General features: G+C 37.7%; 1 protein-coding gene across 1 annotated transcript; it reads right to left on the reverse strand.

Annotated features, from left to right (window-relative positions):
* Positions 1–19011, reverse strand: OGFOD1 (2-oxoglutarate and iron dependent oxygenase domain containing 1). Its single transcript, XM_020965569.2, has 13 exons — positions 18681–19011; positions 16736–16881; positions 13419–13465; positions 12427–12527; positions 11255–11371; positions 10381–10472; positions 10012–10140; positions 9635–9748; positions 8519–8598; positions 7913–8217; positions 5323–5445; positions 4669–4727; positions 1–3424 (listed from the first exon to the last, which is right to left on the reverse strand). Exons 1-13 carry the CDS (start codon positions 18835–18837, stop codon positions 3263–3265), a joined length of 1632 nt encoding a protein of 543 aa, XP_020821228.1. The 5' UTR covers positions 18838–19011; the 3' UTR covers positions 1–3262.
* Between the last annotated feature and the right edge of the window lie 49 nt (positions 19012–19060).

The raw sequence follows: 19060 nt of genomic DNA on the forward strand, positions 1-19060 counted from the left end.
TTTATGTGATTTTCAACATCTTTATTAATGTTCCAAATTTTTAAAAGTAGCAATTATAAATCTGACAATTTAGAGTCCTGTTATCACAGCAGTTAATTATCTCTAATTTTGTTCTTAAATTAAGGCACAAGACGACAGCCTGGTATTTTGCATTTTCCCATCTGGACCCTGCCCACACTACTCTTGCCTCTAAGCTCTTGATTTACAGTGACTCATTTCATTCTTTGTGCAGTGTAGGGCTCTGCTTATTCTGAAAAGATACCATACAATTTTTAAGTTGTTTGCAATATGGTTTAAGATGTCTGTATGAACTTGTCATCAAAGTGAAGAAGGCAGCTATTATGAGAATGTGCAGTTTCAAACAGGTTGGCGAAGTTTCTTTGGAATTACTTTGCCATTTGCAACATCATCTTCCTCATATGTGTTTTGCAGCATTTATTTCACACTTTCCCACTACTACAATGAATTTAACTTTTATTTCAGAAGGGAACACTGGTACGGGAGAGATGTGTCTTTCATTTTCTTAATGATTTGGACAAAATTAAAACCTCTTCAACTGAGATTTCAGAGCAATAGGAGACCTGGGCTTTAATCCTGGTGCTGCCACCCACTAGCTATCTAATCCTTCACTTCCTCTTTTGGACTTTGAGTTTCCTTACCTGTAAAGTGAAAGGTGACTTCGGATTTAGTCTAAAATGGTTGCAGGAGTAAACTCTGGCATAATGTAATAAAAGGAGGACTGGGGGTGGGGTGGGGTAGAAGGTTAAGTTTAAGTCTTTGGAGTCAAAAGACCTGGATTTGAATCCTGGTGTAGCTTGGGCAATTCACTTAACCTCCCAAAACTTTGCTTTCTTAATCTGAAAAATGAGGGTACTGGACTAGATCAGTAGTACTCAAAGAGTATACATACACCAAGAGCTAGGTGTGCTACGAAGTATATGAGATTTAGTTTGACTTGTAATCACACGAGTGAGTCTCCTGACTCTCTCCTCTGCTGCAATTCCTCTCAGCAAAATATACTATACCATGCAAAGGATATAAACAGGCAGTTTTCAGACGAAGAAATCAAAGCTATCTATAGTCATATGAAGAAAGTGCTTTAAATCACTGTTGATTAGAGAAATGCAAATTAAAACAACTCTGAGGTACCACTTCACAGCTATCACATTGGCTAATATGAAAAAAAGGAAAATGATAAATGCTGGAGAGGATGTGAGAAAACTGGGACATTAATGCATTGTTGGTGAAGTTGTGAACTGATTCAACCATTCAGGAGAGCAATTTGGAACTATGCCCAAAGGGCAACCACACTGTAACTTTGATCCGGCAATACTACTACTAGATCTATATCCCAAAGACATCATAAAAATGGGAAAAGGACCTACACATGCAAACATATTTATAGTAGCCCTTTTTGTGGTGGCAAAATATTGGAAAACCGAGGGGATGCCCATCAATTGGGGAATGGCTGAACAAGTTGTGGTATATAAATGCAATGGAATACTATTGTTCCATAAGAAATGATGAGCAGGTGGACTTCAGAAAAACCCTGGAAAGACCTGTATGAAGTGATGCAAAGTAAAATGAGCAGAACTGGAAAACATTGTATACAGTATCACCAACATTGTGTAACAATCAACTATGAATGACTTAGCTCTTCTCAGCAACACAATGATCCAAGACAAGTACAAAGGACTCATGATGGAAAATGCTATCCACATCCAGATGAACTGATGGACTATGAATGTAGATCAAAGCATACTTTCTTCACTTACTTTATTTTTTCGTGGTTTTTTTCCTTTTGAACTGTTTTTTCTTTAACAACTGTGATTAATATGGAAGTATGTTTTACATAATTACACATATATCACCTATATCAAATTATCTACCATTTGAGGAAGAAGGGAGGAGAGAGAAGAATTTGGAACTTGAAATCTTGTAAAAATGAATGCTTAAAAACTGCTGACATATAACTGAGAAAAGATAAAATACTATTTAAAAAATACTATACCAAGAACAAGAAATCTGAAAACCAACAGACCAGATAATCTCTATGGGTCTCTTCTAGCTCCAAATGCTATGATAATCCTTATTAGAAATATCAGAACCTGGAAATAGAAAGTTTAAAAAAAAAAGCTAAATTTGTTAGACTCTAAGGATAAGGAGAAAATGGGCCTGTTCCCCTAATTGTGCTTCCATGGAAGAGATTAGAAACAAGATGGACTGTCTACAAGTATCTACTATCTATTATAACTATTTTAAAAAATTGAATCTGGAATTTTTATATTTATAATTTATACAAGGATATCAAGGGTAACAATGGTGGTCAGATACAATCTGTTTAGTGCAGTGAAGCTCATTCATAATAATCAAAATATGTAAAAGCCACTAACCACAGAAACCCGTGGGTGAATTCTAAAAATGAGTGTACTGGGCTCACCCATAATCTCACTAAAATAAAGCTATCTGGGGCTAGTGAAAAAAGATGTGGTGTTAATTGTTCCCAGAGTAGGGTATCTCTTTTAAACTCCAGAGTGGGAAGAATAAGATGGGAACTATAGACTGAAATATTTTTCAGGATTTCTTTATAGTAATAATAATAATAATGATGATGATAATGTCTTTAATCAGGCCCACCACCTGCTCTAATTCAATATCGAATGGTCATACCTGCAGCAAGAACTACTAGATTTAAATCATGCCAGAAACCCAACTCAAAGCAGAAAAGCACTCCCACCCCTCTGTACTCCTTTTATTTATACACTTGTGCAAGAACTCCTTGAGGTCTGGAACTAGTCTCTGAAAATAGTAAATATATTAGGTATTTAATAAATGTTTGCTCAGGTGCTTACTGATAAGTCTGTGGCAAAAACAGGGTGCCAGAGTCTGTAGTAACGTGCACTGAAGTGGTTTGGAAAGGACAGCAGGACTCAGTACTGGCCACATCCAGTGTCATTCACTTCTACTGAGGCAAAGAATCACTGAAGTAAGCACTGATGAGGAAAACTGAAGCCCTCCAATACTCCTTTTAAAAAGGTCAAGAGATAAGTCCCTTAGACTAGAGTTCTAAGCTGAGCATTCAGATTCAGACTGATCAAGATAGGTTAATATATTTCACTACTAAAAGAATACTCAGCACGCAACTCTAAAAACCCTGATTGATATGAGACCCTGTTAATATGCTTTGATTCATGCTCTTTTCCCATTTTTCTTTCTGGTCCAACGAAGCATCCCTCTTCCATTTACCTTTGGCACAGTCCAGTCATTCATAGTAGACAAAGGAAAAGTCCCAGAAACCTGTTCTGTTCTGGCCAGCTTTCTTTTGCTCTAAGCTTTGGTGGTTAATATGCTTGACAAATTTTACAGTTTCTCGATCTCTATAAACCAATGCCAATGAATTCTCTTCTGGAGTCACTGTTAGAAGCTAAAACAGGTAACCAAAGCAATAGTTAGAATAGATAATTTATCTCCCATGTACTCACTTCTTCCCTTCTACATTTCATCAAACATCACTAATTTCTAAAATCAGTCACTTAGAAGAATTGAAAATCCTTTAGAAGTTTTTTCTCTGGGCTACAGTGGGGGTTATGTTGCTCTGGGTATAAAAATATGTTTACAGCTGTTACTAGAGAGAACATACTAAAAGAAGGCACCTGATGCATTTATTCCTCACTATATGGTTCATGTTCTTTACAAGCTAACTCAAGAGAGGTAGGATATGGATATTATTTAATATATAATCTTCCACTGGACTTAACAGCATGTTAAATGGTATGTAGGCAACTCCATAAGTATTGTGTTATAGCATTTTCCTCCAGACTGAGTGTTCCTTTAAGAGACTTGAAACTATAGCAGCAAGACCAAACATAGATGTAATATTTCCAGACACCTATGGAGGTTCATAAGAACCTAATCTCCAAAATACAGTGAAAGGCAGAATAGAAAGGGTGCTGGTCTTAGAGTCAGAAGATCTGTGTATGAGTCAAAGGTCTGACACTAACTAGCTGTTTGACTCTAATTGAGTAACCTAACTTCCCTGAGCCACAATTTCTGAATCTGTAAAATAGGGATACTCGAACTAATTTACCAGGTTGTGGAGAAAGCAACTGTATACCTTAAAGTGCTACAGAAATGGCAATCATCATTATTTCTTAAAGTTTCTTCAAGAGCTAAAAGGAAAATCCTGAAAGACTTGTACAAACTGATGTAATGAACAGAACCAGCTAAACATTGTACACGGTATCAGCAATACTGTGTGATGGTCAACTGTGAATGATTCAGCTCTTCTCAGCAACACAATGATCCAAGACAAGTACAAAGGACTCACAAAGGAAAATGTTATCTATATCCAGATAAAGAACTGATGGACTCTGAATGCAGATCAAAAGCATATTTTTTTTCCCACTTACTTTATTCTTTCTCATTTTTTTTTAATGCTTCACAACTGTGACTGATACGGAAATATTTTTCATGATAGCACATGTATAAAACTGCATCAAATTGCCTACCATTTTCAGAAGAGGAGAGGAAGGGAGGGAGAAAAATTTGGAACTCAAAATCTTGTAAAATGAATGCTAAAAATTTTCTTGACATGTAACTGGGGAAAAAATACTATTAAAACAAAAAAATAAAAAGAGCTAAAAGGAACAAGGCACCAAAGCACCTCACCTCTTCATCTTCGCCATTGGCAATATAGGAAGTAAAGCCACCATATTCTGTTTTCCACCCTATAAAGGAAAATTTAAAACCCACAGCACTCAGAAAACTATAGCTTTTACACAACCAAGTAACAATTACATTATATATTTAATCTCTCCTGAACTTTTCCCAGCAAATGTATTCTGTATGTATGATGAGAGAAAAGAGGGACAATAGTTACCAAATTCATCAACAACTATGACTACTGTATTCTTCCTTTCTCTGAATTCTTATTGCTATTGACATCTTGGTTCATTTTCAACCCAAATAGATCTAACGATTAAAGGTAGAGAGAAGAAAATAGTTACTTGGCAGGGAAACATGAAAAGGCTAGAATCTTAGGGATAAGAGAATTTGTGAGAGATAATGAAGGTGTCCATCTCATATTCCAAGTTACACAATCAAATTTTGTACTAGATGGGAAAACTGCTTTCTAATCTCTATTTTAACTTTCAGATTCTATGACTCAAGTAGCAAAGCAAAACACTTCTATGCAAAGCAAGGCAGAAACCAGTATATGAAAGTCCCTGATCTGAGAGATTTCTTTACAGTGTAATTATAGCCATATTTCTCTGGTAAGACTGACAGTCACCAAAGAAAGGTGCCATTTTTTTTCCTCCTTACCCTTACAGCCACAGTAGAAAAGCAGGTCCAAGGCAAATTCAGTATTTTTGGTGTCATGCACTAGAGTGTAATGACCATTCTTCCAATGCCTCAGCTCCCCAGTGCATTTGGGGACACTTGATTCTAAGAAGGAACAAATAGAGAAAAATGGCTGGAAAATCAATTAGAATAAGAGAAATAATCTTGGAATAACTTGCTGGATAAGAAAATGAAGGCAACAGTCTTAACAAGCCACTGGGGGAAAACACTTGTCAAAGATCTGTAAATTACTTACTGTCAATATAATCTAGTCTTATAAATGATTTTTAAAAATTATTTCGTCTGAAAACATCCTAGGTAGTCTGTTAAATGTCCCTTAGCTCTATCCATATTTATCAATGAAACCTAAAACCCCTGAGTGAATTCTGTTTTTCAAATCACCAGACTAAGAAATGTAAGCATTTTCTTATAGATCACACAGATTTCTTGCGATACATAGATTCCCATGAAAACCATTTCTAAAGTACAAAACAATCTTACGAGGTCTCATTTCTTTTAGGCTCTAGATACAAGAACCAATGCTTCTTAGTTCTACCTCTAACATGGATGTTTCAAAGATCCATCTTTGGCCTTCTCCTTCTTGGCCAAACATTTACTCTCAAAACTTCAAGTAATTCTTCTACACAAAAGAATCTCAAACCTCCACCTCAGGTCATGAACTCTTTTTTTGAGCTCCATATCTGCATCTCCAGATGCTCCAGGGCATTTCAACCTGTTATGTTCCCCTGGCACCTCAAGCTCAACATGTCCCAAACTAAGTTAATTATGTTTTCTCCTATAGGGGCTATTCCTCTTGATTTTTACATTTCTGTCCTTGGCACCACTATATTCATCCAATCTCCCATGCTTGCAAATTTGGGGCTCTTCACTCTTTTCTTAACTTTTATTCAACTAGTTACCATGTTTTGTTTATTCCACATCAGCAACATCACTCATATGTCTTCTCCTATTCCCACTGCCACCATCACAGTCCAGGTGCTCACTATTACGCAATTGTATGATGACAATGATCTTCTAACAGGTCTTTCTCCCACCTCCAACCTGTCATTTATACAGCTGCCAGAGTAATCATTTTTCATATATGTTGTCATGTTACTCTTCTGCTCAAAAATCTTCACAGGCTCCTTATGGCCTTCTAAGTTTAAATTCCTGTACTCAAATTTCAAGGCCCTTCACAATCTGATGCCACCCTACATGTTATCATCACATATTGCTACCCTCTAGGCACTCTAGTTCATCCAAATGGCCTCAGTTCTCAAATCAGATATATCTTCTTTCCTATCTCCAAGTTTTTGCTCTCCATTCTATCCTTTAAGTCCAACTCAAATTCCACCTTCTCCATGAAGCATTTCCTGAAGCCCAAATCAGTAACAGTCTTATCCTTTTTGCACTGAATCCATCTGTCATGGAATACTGCATAACATAGTTATCTGTGATTTATACTCCACCTCAAATATACTAAAAGCTTCAAAAGTGTAGGAACTATTATTTTATTTTTGTATTTCTTCATCTAGTGTTTTGCTTTTCACACAGACGGCACTGAAAAGTTTGCTGTTGTTATTATGAATATCTTAATGGAGCAGATGATTTCAAGGTCCCTTCTGACTCTAAAATCCTGAGTTCTATGCTTCAAATAAAGGCTGTTGTTCCAGGTTTGTGAATGTCTGAGAGTAAAATCATCTGGAACTTGTGCTTTTTAAGTCTAGTATGTGGAGTGTTTTCCCACAGGCTTTGGAAGACCCCTGAAAGTAAACTACACTGATGGCAGGTCAGAATCCTATTGTTGTACTTGTTTAAGGTTGTATTGTCCCTTCATCTACAGAGCTACTTTGCTCACCAAATTTCGAAGAGTACGGCTTAGGAAAGAAAATAAGTATATGAGGCATGAGGAGAGAAAAGTAATGAATGAAATAGGGGGAAGAATTTCACAGTCTGGTTTAATAGCTGTTGAAAGTCTAAGCTGACTCTACAGGAGCTCAGTTAATGATGTCAAAAGAAGGAGGTACCTTATAATTCAAATCATCAAATATTATGATTAAGAAGAAAGCCATAGGCCTTTCTCTATTTCCTTTTATTTTTGCTTTGTTCAAGTCAGATTACTTCTCTCTCTGGCTTCTCAATCTTGTTTGTAGGTTATTTCTCACCACAATTCCTCCCCCTACAACTTCCTTCTATTCAGATGACAACCTATATTTTTTTCCTGTAAGACAAATTTTTCTTGGGTTAGAGCTGTCCTGAGCTTCCTATTTCTCCATTCTACAGCTGTATCTCCTTGTACATGAGGCTTATTTTTTTGAGACAGATGGTATCTCTCTCTCTCTCTCTTTTTTTTTAGGCAGTCGGGGGTTAAGTGACTCGCCCAGGGTCACACAGCTAGTGTCAAGTGTTTGGTCTGATGGCATATTTGAACTCAGGTCCTCCTGACTTGAGGGCCAGTGCTCTATCCACTGCGCCACCTAGCTGCCCCCAGTATATCTCTTTCTTATGTTCTGTATAGTTCCTAGAACCCTGTTAATGTTCAATAAAGACAGATATTACAAGAGCAGCTTACTATTCTTTGCCTTTTCCTTCTCTGGTTCTAGGGCTGTTTCCATCTTGCTCTGTTGGCTTGTGTGGCCACTAGCCTCCTGATAGTTTTCTGGTTTGGAAGAAACATGGCTAATCTTCTTGCTTTCTTCTTCATCATCTTCTGTGCGCTCCTCGTCATCCTCATCTTCCTCATCTGAAAAGACTAGGAAATGAAGCTTCAGGCCTGTGAAGTTGGACAGCAGCAAGAACAATGCCTCAGAACGAAATAACTCCATGCAGTCCCTCAAGACATCTGGAAGCTTCTCTTCCTCAGCTTTTTCATAAAACCTGAAATGCAACAGACTTAAAGTGTTCATCACAACTCCAGGCTTAAAAAGATGTAGGATACATAGACTTGTCACAAATTAAGCACCTCTCCCCAAAATTTAGCATGCATAAGAAGCTACAAAGTGAGACCATTTTGCTTCTTGCAGCCATTGGTTATCCCTATTAATACGATACCAACTGAGTAATGTGCCCATATTCATAAAATCAGGCCATTAGAACATGTGCGTCTTATGACTAGCAGCAGCAGCAGCAGCATACAAGAGTTAATTCAAGGGCAAATTCCTTAGACAAAAAAGGCTACCTTTTGTTGGGAGGACCTCGTTGGCTCCATTCTAGATCTTCCTTCTCCAAAGCCTCACATATCTCTTCATATTTTTCAGACTGCAAAACAAGTAATAAGAACCGTCAGCAGAATTCTTCATTTTTCACAATCTCACACTCTTTTTGCTAGTGTGTAACCATTAGGCTATACAAAGAGTTTATTTACTGAAAAATTATGGGTTTAGTTTCTGTGACTTTAAATCCTGTTTAAATGTTCTTTACCCAGTGTATTTTGTCCTTGAGTCAATAAGGCCTGGGAGCATTTAGTTTTAGCTAAGGATCTGAACACTCTGATTTCAGATTTGATTCTACCACTCTTTGTAGGACCCAATTGCTTCAATTCCTTAATCTGTAAAAAATAACACACCCATAACATACCCCCACTGAATCCATAAGACTGTTTTAAAGATAAAACTGGCTTAGTTACAACCATTATTATTATGATGAAAATCTCTGTATGATAAAAGGCTCTCTAGGCCATGCTTACTCAATCAATATTTGGTATAAGAAAATCCCAACTGAACATAGATAATTTGTACAGTGTCTTGGGATTCTGTGGTATAGCGGGGAAAGTATACACTAGACTCAGTCAGGAAGGCAGTGTTTTTAGTTCCAGTTCTCTCACTAACTTTGTAATCTTAGGTATACCATTATCCCTCTAAGGTCCTTTCTAATTCTAGACTTCAATGACTTTTATGATTCACTGTAATGTGATTTTTATCCCCACCACTCTTACTGAGCTCCTAAAATCCCATAAAAGATGTAATAATACTGAAAAGTATGAAAACCAAAAAGGTCGGAAGAAAGGAGTCTTATGAATAGGAGAATAATAGCAATAATATTAAGTGCTGTTTCTTTAAAGAAAGCGAACTGAACACGGCAAATGACCAAAGAACCATGATGCCACAGGAAATTAAAGTTTTTTCTTATATTTGTATTATTTGATGGAACAATAGAACTGCAGAAGCAGATCAGCAAAGATAATCCCCTTGAAGACTAGTTAATCCTCTATCCACCTTATGCTTAAATGCCTCAAAAAGAGTAAGTATGACAACATGCAAAGCAATAAGGTACCGAATAGGTCTTTTTGAGTCACCTTGAAAAATTCCTTCAGCAGAATTTCAGATCGCTCCTCAAATTCCTCTTGAATTTGAGCCTGGGAATCAATGTCCATATAAATTGGATTAATCCAGTCAAACAAAATTTCACTCTGCAAAGAAATAGAAAATAAAAGGGATGTATCTACCCTAACTTTAATTCTTGGTCAAAGAGTTTGAGGCACTGGTAAAGTACAGTAAATCACCTATTCACGAATCTTCCAATGTATAAGTGAATGCTGCAATACTTTACATGAAAAGATAAAAGTCAACATTAGACTAGCTAGAACTCAACAGTTTATTAGGAATAGTCACTTGGAAACTGAGGGAAATAACTGAACCTACTAGTTGTTAAAATAAAGGTAGTTTATCTTACATCTCGTGGAATGTGAGGGCTACGAGGCAAAAGGGGCTCAACATAGCTCGAAGGTCTTGTCTGAGGAGGGCCATGAAACCAGCCACTTATAGACAGTCGACATTTTCCTTCAGATAGAACTTCGGACACCTGAAAGAATAAAATCAGGCACAAATAAGTATTTGAGATAACTACAGAGATTACTCACCAAAGCATGTACTTCCTACTTCTGTAGAAGTGTGGATGTTATGTCCCAGAGCACCAGATTTTGATGTGAAAACAACCACACTGAACTCCACATTTGTAGGAGATAGGTACCCACTAAATTGTGCCTAATTTTAAAAGAATGTTCATTGATAGCTTGGTCCATTTGTGGCTTGCCATCTTTACCTGGTGGTAGGATACTGGAGATACTTCAAAGAAAACCAAGGTGTTCCAACAGGGGATGAGAGACTTAACAATCTGCTTCGGCTGGAAATGTTCTACACCAGAAGAAAGCACAACCAAGGTGTAGTTCACAAATAGCTTTAAGCATTACCATTACTATTTTCTTGTTTAATCGTATGTAGAAGGGAAAATGATTATGCCCTCCAAATCCTGAAAACTATCATTTATTCCTACTTGGCTCTTACGCCTTCAGGTTCCTAAGACGCCGAGGAAGTCATGTCTTCTCTCTGGGTCAGTTTCTTCTACTCTACAATGAAAGGGTTGGAGTAAATAATCTTTAAGGTCCCTTCTAACTCCAAATTCTAGGATTTGAGGATCTTACAATGGTTAACAACCGTCTTTCCAAAAATGTGGAGAACTGGTTTTAATGTTGGCATCTTTTTGGCTATCGGCCACATGGAAAGCATCTGGTCATATGGAGTGACAGTGTAAATGAAAGGGATTGTCTTTACTCTGTACCTTTCCACTGAATAATCAACATGATCACAAAGGTAAGGTTGACTCTACCTTAACTTACCTAATTATCTACCTAATATGTCCTAAGCCAATGATAATTCCTCACACAGAACTTAATGAGATGATAAAGGATCATAATCCTAGTGCTTGAACTAACTCTGGAGAAGCCCATATTAATGAAATAGCTTCTCCTGCCTCATAGATTTATTTCCCTTCTAATTCAGTGACTCGATGAATGAATAGGACTTGATTAACGGTCACATACAAAAATGTGAAAGCTGAGTAAATTTACTGGCTCTTTTTTGAAAAACATAGATGATGGCACTGAGAGATAAAATGTGAAAGTCTTTTTTTATCTTACCATCTGTACTATATAGGTCCAAGGTACCACCAAGGCTCTTGTCCCAAGGAGGAACGAGATAAAGAATGAAAGCAATTCTTCTTCCCTCTAGTTCATCATCATGGCATAGCAGGATATCTGAAATGGTATACAACTGAGTACTTGGCCCTACTTTATATATACATTTGCAGCAGCTAATCTACACCAAATTTTAATGCTTATGTAGGTGACAGAGACTCAATCTTTATTCTAGGTAGGTGGCACAATGGAGAGAGTGCTAGACCTGAAGTCAGCACAATCTGAGTTCAAATTTGACCTGAGAAATTTAACCGATATGTAATCCTGGGCAAGTCACTTAATCTATCTGCCTCAGTTTCATCTATAAGATGGAAATAATGTCTCCTCCCCTCCCTCCCAGGTTGTTGAGAGTATAAAATAAGATACTTGTAAAAGTGCTTTGTGAATCTTAAAGCACTGAATAAATACTAGCTATTATTATGATTATTATTTTTGAAATTTTGAATTTTTAAAAACTAAAATAAAAGCATGGTATAATGAAGAGCACTAAATTTAGAGTCAAGACCTGGTTTTAAATTCTGGCTCTAAATCTGCTAGCTAGCTGTGTGATTATGAGCAAGTTCCTTTACCTTAATGAACCTCAGTTTCTTTATCTGCAAAATGTATATAATAGAATGTAGTTGCATCTCATACTCATTTAACTTATGCAACTATAAATACTTTTGCCCACCATTCTACTCAGTGAATGTGAGACATGAATGTCCCCGCCAAGTCCCTGATATGGCAGCCTACATTTTGAACCCTGTCAATACCCAGAACTCTTATGTAGCCAGAATTGCTAGGAAAGAGGCAGTGATGGTACACTGGCCAGTGGAGTGGCAGTGCCTTGTCCAACTGTGGTTCCTATATGCCCTATTCTTGCAGTACGTTATAAGGTTCACTTTGAAACTTCAGGTTTTCTGCTTTTCCTCCATCCCATTGTAGGGAGGAACAATAAAACAAGTGTAGGAAGAGACATAATCATTCCCTTAAAATGTTTTGCACATGCAACAGAGAACAGCTGAAACCTATCTTAGTGACTGAGGTCAGAATTTCCCTATGAAAAAAATGATGCTTCCCCTTAAATATACTCATTAGTAATATCCAGTAAGGATTTAAACTTTCATTTTTCTCACCTGTATACTCATACTTAGCACAGGAGATATCAATGGTTGATTCCAAGTCAATCTTAGCAATGTCAGAAAGCCATCTCCGGAAATCTTCAAACAAAACTTTCCTAAAAAGCAGAGGTGTTAATCATCATGTTATATATGGTCTTTTGTATTCTTGATCTATGCCACAGCTGTTATTGTTTGGAGGCAAGGAAACAGGCCAGGATTTAATGGGGGCTACTTTTTTGGGGATACTCTTAGTTATATAGTAGACCAAAAAAACTAAATGTCCTCGAACAATCCAAATCAAAATGTCATATAATATGCTTAGTGTAAAAATTACATGGATAGGATTAGTATACTAACATTAAGATTGAGCCCAGCTTTAGATTTTGTAGGTCACAATATATTTCATAAGTCCTGAAGCTACTACACCCTTTGGATGAGCAATAGAACCAAAGCCTTAAATATGGATTCCCTAAATACCTGGCCCTACTATTCACTGGTAAGATCAGTTTCACAGACTTATTTTATGGAAAGGCTTCATTTACTAAATCTGTGTCTATGCTACTGGAAAGCTTTCATTTTAGCAAAGCCTTCCCTCTTGCAACACTTTTCAATTCTTAACTATTTTCATTAGAGAAGCCATACAATCTACCCAGAAAAATTCCAAGATCAGTAGTTGGTCGGTTCCTTTGTGCTGGATATAGAGTTTCAGTTTTCTGAGTCTGTAGAATCCCTTGGATATCTTCTTACTTGTTTAAAAGGAATTGTTCTGTAAAACTTGGACTCACTCAAAAGGCCTCACTCAAGGAGCAAGAGGGCCACATGTGGCCTCAAGGCCAAAGGTTCCCCACCCCTACTCTAAATAATGCTAATATTTCTAAAAGAAGGACACCAAACAAATACAAAGTATTGCAAATAAGCTACAGTTAATCCAGGTCCTAGAGTTCAGGGCTTAGAAAAAGGGGCTCTAGTTTACTGTTACTATGTACTAGGACATTTAGCTCATTTACCTTAAAGCAGAGATGTGAAGTTCGTCTCTATTCTTCAGATCATCTGACTTTTTGATAACAGAAAAAAAAATTCCCAGACATTAGAAATACAGGCAAATCATTTTATTCTTAGAACTTTGGTAATACAATTAAAAAAAAAAAAGAAAATAATGAGTTGCCTGAGCTCTCAAGTACCTATCTCTCCTGAATCTGTGTATAAAATCAATACTATCTAGCTTACTACCTAAGTGTTCTGCTTTTGTATGTCTATCTTATGTTAACATCAACATTATAAGTCCTGTGAAGGCATGGATTGTTCCCTACGTTTTCCTCGTATCCTTAACAGTGCTGGGACACATAAGATACCCAGGAAGGTAGCTTTAATTAGTGGTAAGAACATGGGTCTCAAAGTCAGGCAAACCCAAGTTTAAATCACACTTTCAATACTTATTACTTCATGGCCACAGGCAAATGGCCATAGATAATATTAATGTGTGGTTTTCCACGTTAATTTGTGGCCAGCGGGGATTCCTTTCTATTTGAGTTTGACAACACTACTACAGAGAGAATAACTGAAGACAACTGGTACCATTCTTCTCATGTGCAACTCTATTTTGAACTGACATCCAATTTTGTACTTGTGTGTATACCCAGTGCTTACTTAGCACAGTGTCTGGCACATGGTAGGTATTTAATAAATGCTAGCTGACTGACTCAATTTTGTTCTCTCTTTCAAAATGGATAATTTTCTATTTCCTTTCTAATCACTGTGAATTCAGTTTGTTCATTTATTATTTTGGCAACCTAATTTTCCTCTTTTTTTAAACCAAGTTATCATAAAGATGTAAGTAGAAAGCTGTTTGACCAGCAAAGAAGGTAGGCTAGTCATGTGGTAAGATTGACATATAATTGTCTGTGTGTTCAGTTGATATTCACACAGAGGAAGGTTTAAGCAGGTTGGGTCAACACCTCTGTGTAAGATTTATAGGACATGGACAAGAGTGGCAGAAGAATCAGAAAGCACAGATGAGTTGTGATCTGCACCTCTGGAGGGAATAGCTATGTTAAAGAAACCAGAGATCCACTGTAATACTGAAGTAGGCAATGACTTACTGTTCTATCAGTGTTGTGAAAACAAAAAAACCCCAAAACCAAAAGCTAGTTTTAAAAAAATCACTCCTCTTGTCTTGATTGTCTCATTTTTTCCTATTTCTCCTCTAATGACCAAGATTCCTGTTTTAAGGGTTCTTAGTTTGCTGACTCTATTTACTTGCTTAGTTCTCTAAAAACATCTATTCTTAATTCACCAATGATTTCAGAGATCTAATTTTTCCTCTGAGTACTACTTTAATTGGATCTCATATATTCTGACATATTGTCTTGATATTATTATGATCATTCCTGGAACAACTATATATTTCTCTTTAACCTGCTTGTTACTTAATCTTTTAGGTCTATACGTTTTGCTTATGTTTCCTTTATTAATAGTAATTTTCATTATATTACAATCTATAAAGAAAATATTTAATCCTAAGACATGATCACTGGGGCAGCGAGGTGGCACAGTGGATAGAGCACCGGCCCTGAAGTCAGGAGGACCTGAGTTCAAATCCGGCTGCAGACCAAACACTTGACATGTACTAGCTGTGTGACCTTGGGCAAGTCACTTAACCCCAATTGCCTCACACACACAAAAAAAGGACATGATCAATATTTGTAAAGCTATTACATTCTAAAATATGTATGTGCTTAAATATTCCCAATGAGAAGTTGCCATAGGTGTTTCAAATCTAATTGTTCCAATGATTTGTTCAGTTCTTTATTTTCTTTGATGCTTATCTTCCTGCTAGATTTACAGAGTTCTAAAAAAGAATATTAGTTCCCTACAACTATTATGTAATTACCAATATCTTCACAATTCTGTTAGCTTTTAAGAACTTATTAATAACACCATTTGGTACATATATACTTAATATTGTTTTATTGCCTAGATGTCTTTAAACATAACAAAATTGACACTAAATTTGTATTACTGCCTTATTTAAAAATCACGGTTTCATCTCCTGCTTTTCTAGAATCAAATAAAGGAAAACAAATTTTGTCTCAATCTTTCCTTCTCACCTGGTATGTCTTTGTTTTGAAATATCTTTCCTGAATATAGTAAATTGCTGAGTTTTTTCTTAGCCATCCTTCCACTCTCTTTCTTAGGGAATTAATCTATTCACTTTTAGGTTAGAACTGTCAAGTTTGTGTTTTCCTCTACAGGAATTTTCTTTTCGGTCAGTACTTAGTCCTTGTCACTTATGTTGCTTAGGTTAATTTGATTCCAGTCATTTCCCACCAGTGTATGTGTGTGTGTGTGTGTGTGTGTGTGTGTAAGATTTTGCCCTTAGTTCCATTTCTCAGCTTGGATGACAGGTATGGCACAAAATCTGCCATGTTCCTCTATCCAATCCACTCTCTTAGTTTCAGCAGTGTACATCTGCCCATCCCATTTTTATAAAATGTTCATTTGAAGAAGAGTGGGCAGTGAAGCTGTCAGAATAGTAATAACAACATTTATATATAGCAGTTTAGATTTACAAAGCACTTCACAAACATTATCTCATTTTATCTTTACCACAACCCTGGGAGGAAGGTGCTATCACCTCCATTTTACAAACGAGAAAACTGAGGCAGACAGAGGTTAAGTGAGTTGCCCAAAGTTGCACAGCTAGTATCTTTTTTTTTTAAGGCAATTGGGGTTAAGTGACTTGCCCAAGGTCACACAGCTAGTAAGTGTCATGTGTTTTGGTCTGAGGCTGAATTTGAACTCAGGTCCTCCTGACTCCAGGTCCAGTGCTCCACTCACTGTGCCACCAAACTACTTACATGTATATTGCTCACACATTTATATACATAGGAATTATACATGTACATGTATCTATAACAGTGCATTTATGTCATTTGAACCTTAAAAACAACTGTATGAAATGGCTATTGCAAGTATTGTTATCACTAATTTATAGATGAGGAAACCAGTTTAGAGAGGTTAAGTAATTCACCCCTAAGTCAGGTGGCTATAAAGTATCACAACTAAGATTCAAACCTATATCAATTAGTTCTAAGTTTTTCTAATCTATGATACTGCCTCATGAAGATAAATCAGACACATACAAGTGAGAAAAAAGAAGTATGTTTCTTTTGCTACTATTGTGCCCAAAGTACTAAGCAGTAAAATAAAAACAAGGCAACCACAGTAATCCTCTACTTGAGATTGGTTGAACCTTGTATTAAATGACCTTTTAGGATGAAGATTTTCTAAATTTAAGTGGCATAAATGGCTTGTAAATACACACCTGTTTGAATTTGTACAAATCATTGCATTTTTCATGGAAATCCAAATCCAAAAGTTCCTTTTGAAGTCCTTCCAAGAAAGTCTGGCACTGAATGAAATTTGGGATCACACAGTGATGGAAAGGCTCTGGGTCCATGATTATGGCATCTTTCACAAAAGAAAACACTTAATATTTATCTGGGGAGGTCTGAATGGGATTTAAGGGGAAGTGATGGACAGGAAATAAAACTTCATGGTCTAAAATTCAGAGCAAGAATTGGTGGTCTTCCACTTTCTATTCACTCTTACCCTATATTTTGTTTTCTAGTTCACCTCCCACCTATTCCTTGAAGCTCTACCCAGTTTATGCATTGTTTTCCCTTAATTCTTATTGTGCATTTTATTTATCCAGTCCAAACCTCTCTTTTGACATCTAGTTTTGCATCTCCAACTACTGGACCTCCTGGGGACATCTTAAACTTAATTATGTCCAAAACGGAACTTATTATCTTTCCTTCCCAAACCCTTCTTTCTCTTCCTATAAAGGGCACCACCATCCCAGTTACCTAGGCTCACAACCTAGGCGTCATCTAAAACTCCTGCCTTTCAATCCTCACAACCAATCTGGTGCCAAGGCCTATCCCTCACAACATTTCTAAGATATATTCCCTTCTCCAACACTTCCACAACCCTTTGTGCAGGACTCATGCCTAGACTCTTAATAGCCTGCAGGTTGGCCTCTCTTACTCCTCTCTCCTCATTCCAATCTATCCTTCACCCAATTGTCAGTTATCTTTCTAAAGTCCAAGTCTGATCACATCACCCCCTCACTCTTTACTAAAGCCCAGTGGTTCCTTATTATTTCCAGGATTAAATATAATATCCTCAGTTTGGCTTTTAAAGCCTTTTATAACCTGGCCTACTTCTACCTTTCCAGTCTTTTTACATTTTACTCCCTTCTACATAGTCTGATTTACTGATAGTGGCTTCTTAGCATGCAACATTCCATCTCTTCATTCTATGCATTTTTCACTGGTTGTCCTTATACCTGGAATTCTCTTTTTGTCTCTACCTCCTTACTTCCTTCAAATCTCACCTAAAATCTGAACTCCTACAGGTCCTCCTTACATAGTCTACCTTCCCTCTGACAGTACCTCCTGCAGTTTAACCCGTACATATATCCTGTTTGTACAGAGCTGTTGGCATGGTGTCTTTACCATTAGATTGTGAGCTCCTTGAGGGCTGAGTGCTTTTTTTCTTTTTATCTCCAACGCTTAGCACAGACCTGGCACGTGTTAAGGTGCTTAATAGATGCTAGTTCACTTGGCTTCAGTGTCTTGACTGGTGGAGTTTGTACTTTCAATCATACAACTAATATTTATTAAGTACCCATTATATAGAAAGTACTCAAACATTTTAACGAGTTTTTCCTTTCCCCAACCGCAGTGTAAACTCCCTGAAGACAGGCCATTTAAACATTTCTAGTGCATCTCCCACAGGCCTTTGCAACATCATAAACGAGTAAAAAGCTTCTTTCTTTACGTTAGCAGGCCCATTATTGGGCCCAACAAGAAGTCTTTTCAGGTTGGCAGGACCATCAGATTAAACTCTTCTGGCACAGAATTAGACAACTCAAGGTCATTGGCAGGCAAAGGTCGATCATGTGAGTGGGGCTGTATGAGTTATTACCAATAACCGGGAGAATCAAGGACGGCTTTAAGGAGGAGGTGGTATTTTCAATTCAGTAAGCACCAAGTAAGCGCAGGAGATAAAGACCCAGCCTATGCCCTCAAGGAAAGTACTATTCCACAATTGTGAACCATGTTTTGCTAGGACGTCTTCCCCGCCAGTCCCTGGGCCCCGGCCCCGCCTCTCCGGACCCCGCCCCTCGCGTGCTTCCAGCCCTCCCTCCACCCCCCACACCAAATCAGAGCTGCAGCTCCGGGCGACCGACCACCCGTGCTTACCGTGACTGAATCTCGTCCTCCGGCTCCAGGCCTCAGCCACCTGCTTTTTCAGCAGCTCCTCACGGACAGCGGCCGAGAACTCCCCTGTCAACTCCCGCTTCCCCTTCTTCTTTCCCTCCGAGACAGGTCCCAGATCCGCGCGCCGTTTCCCGCTCATACCTTCTGGTTGCTTTGCCTCCCAAACCGGGAGGCTGCTACGAGTCGCGCGCCATGCGGCAAATACGCCGCACTCACTGATACTACAACTCCTAGAATTCCCCCACCACCCACGAGACGCCCAATGGGAAAAGGAAAGCCGGGAAGAGGCGGGGCCTAACTTGTCCTTGCCAATGGATGCCTCCGGTGGTGAAAAGTTCTTGCTGTGATTGGCCAAGCGGCGC

This window comes from Phascolarctos cinereus, unplaced genomic scaffold (genome assembly GCF_003287225.1).
Source record: "Phascolarctos cinereus isolate Bilbo 61053 unplaced genomic scaffold, phaCin_HiC Scaffold_2;HRSCAF=192, whole genome shotgun sequence".
Lineage (NCBI taxonomy): Eukaryota > Metazoa > Chordata > Mammalia > Diprotodontia > Phascolarctidae > Phascolarctos > Phascolarctos cinereus.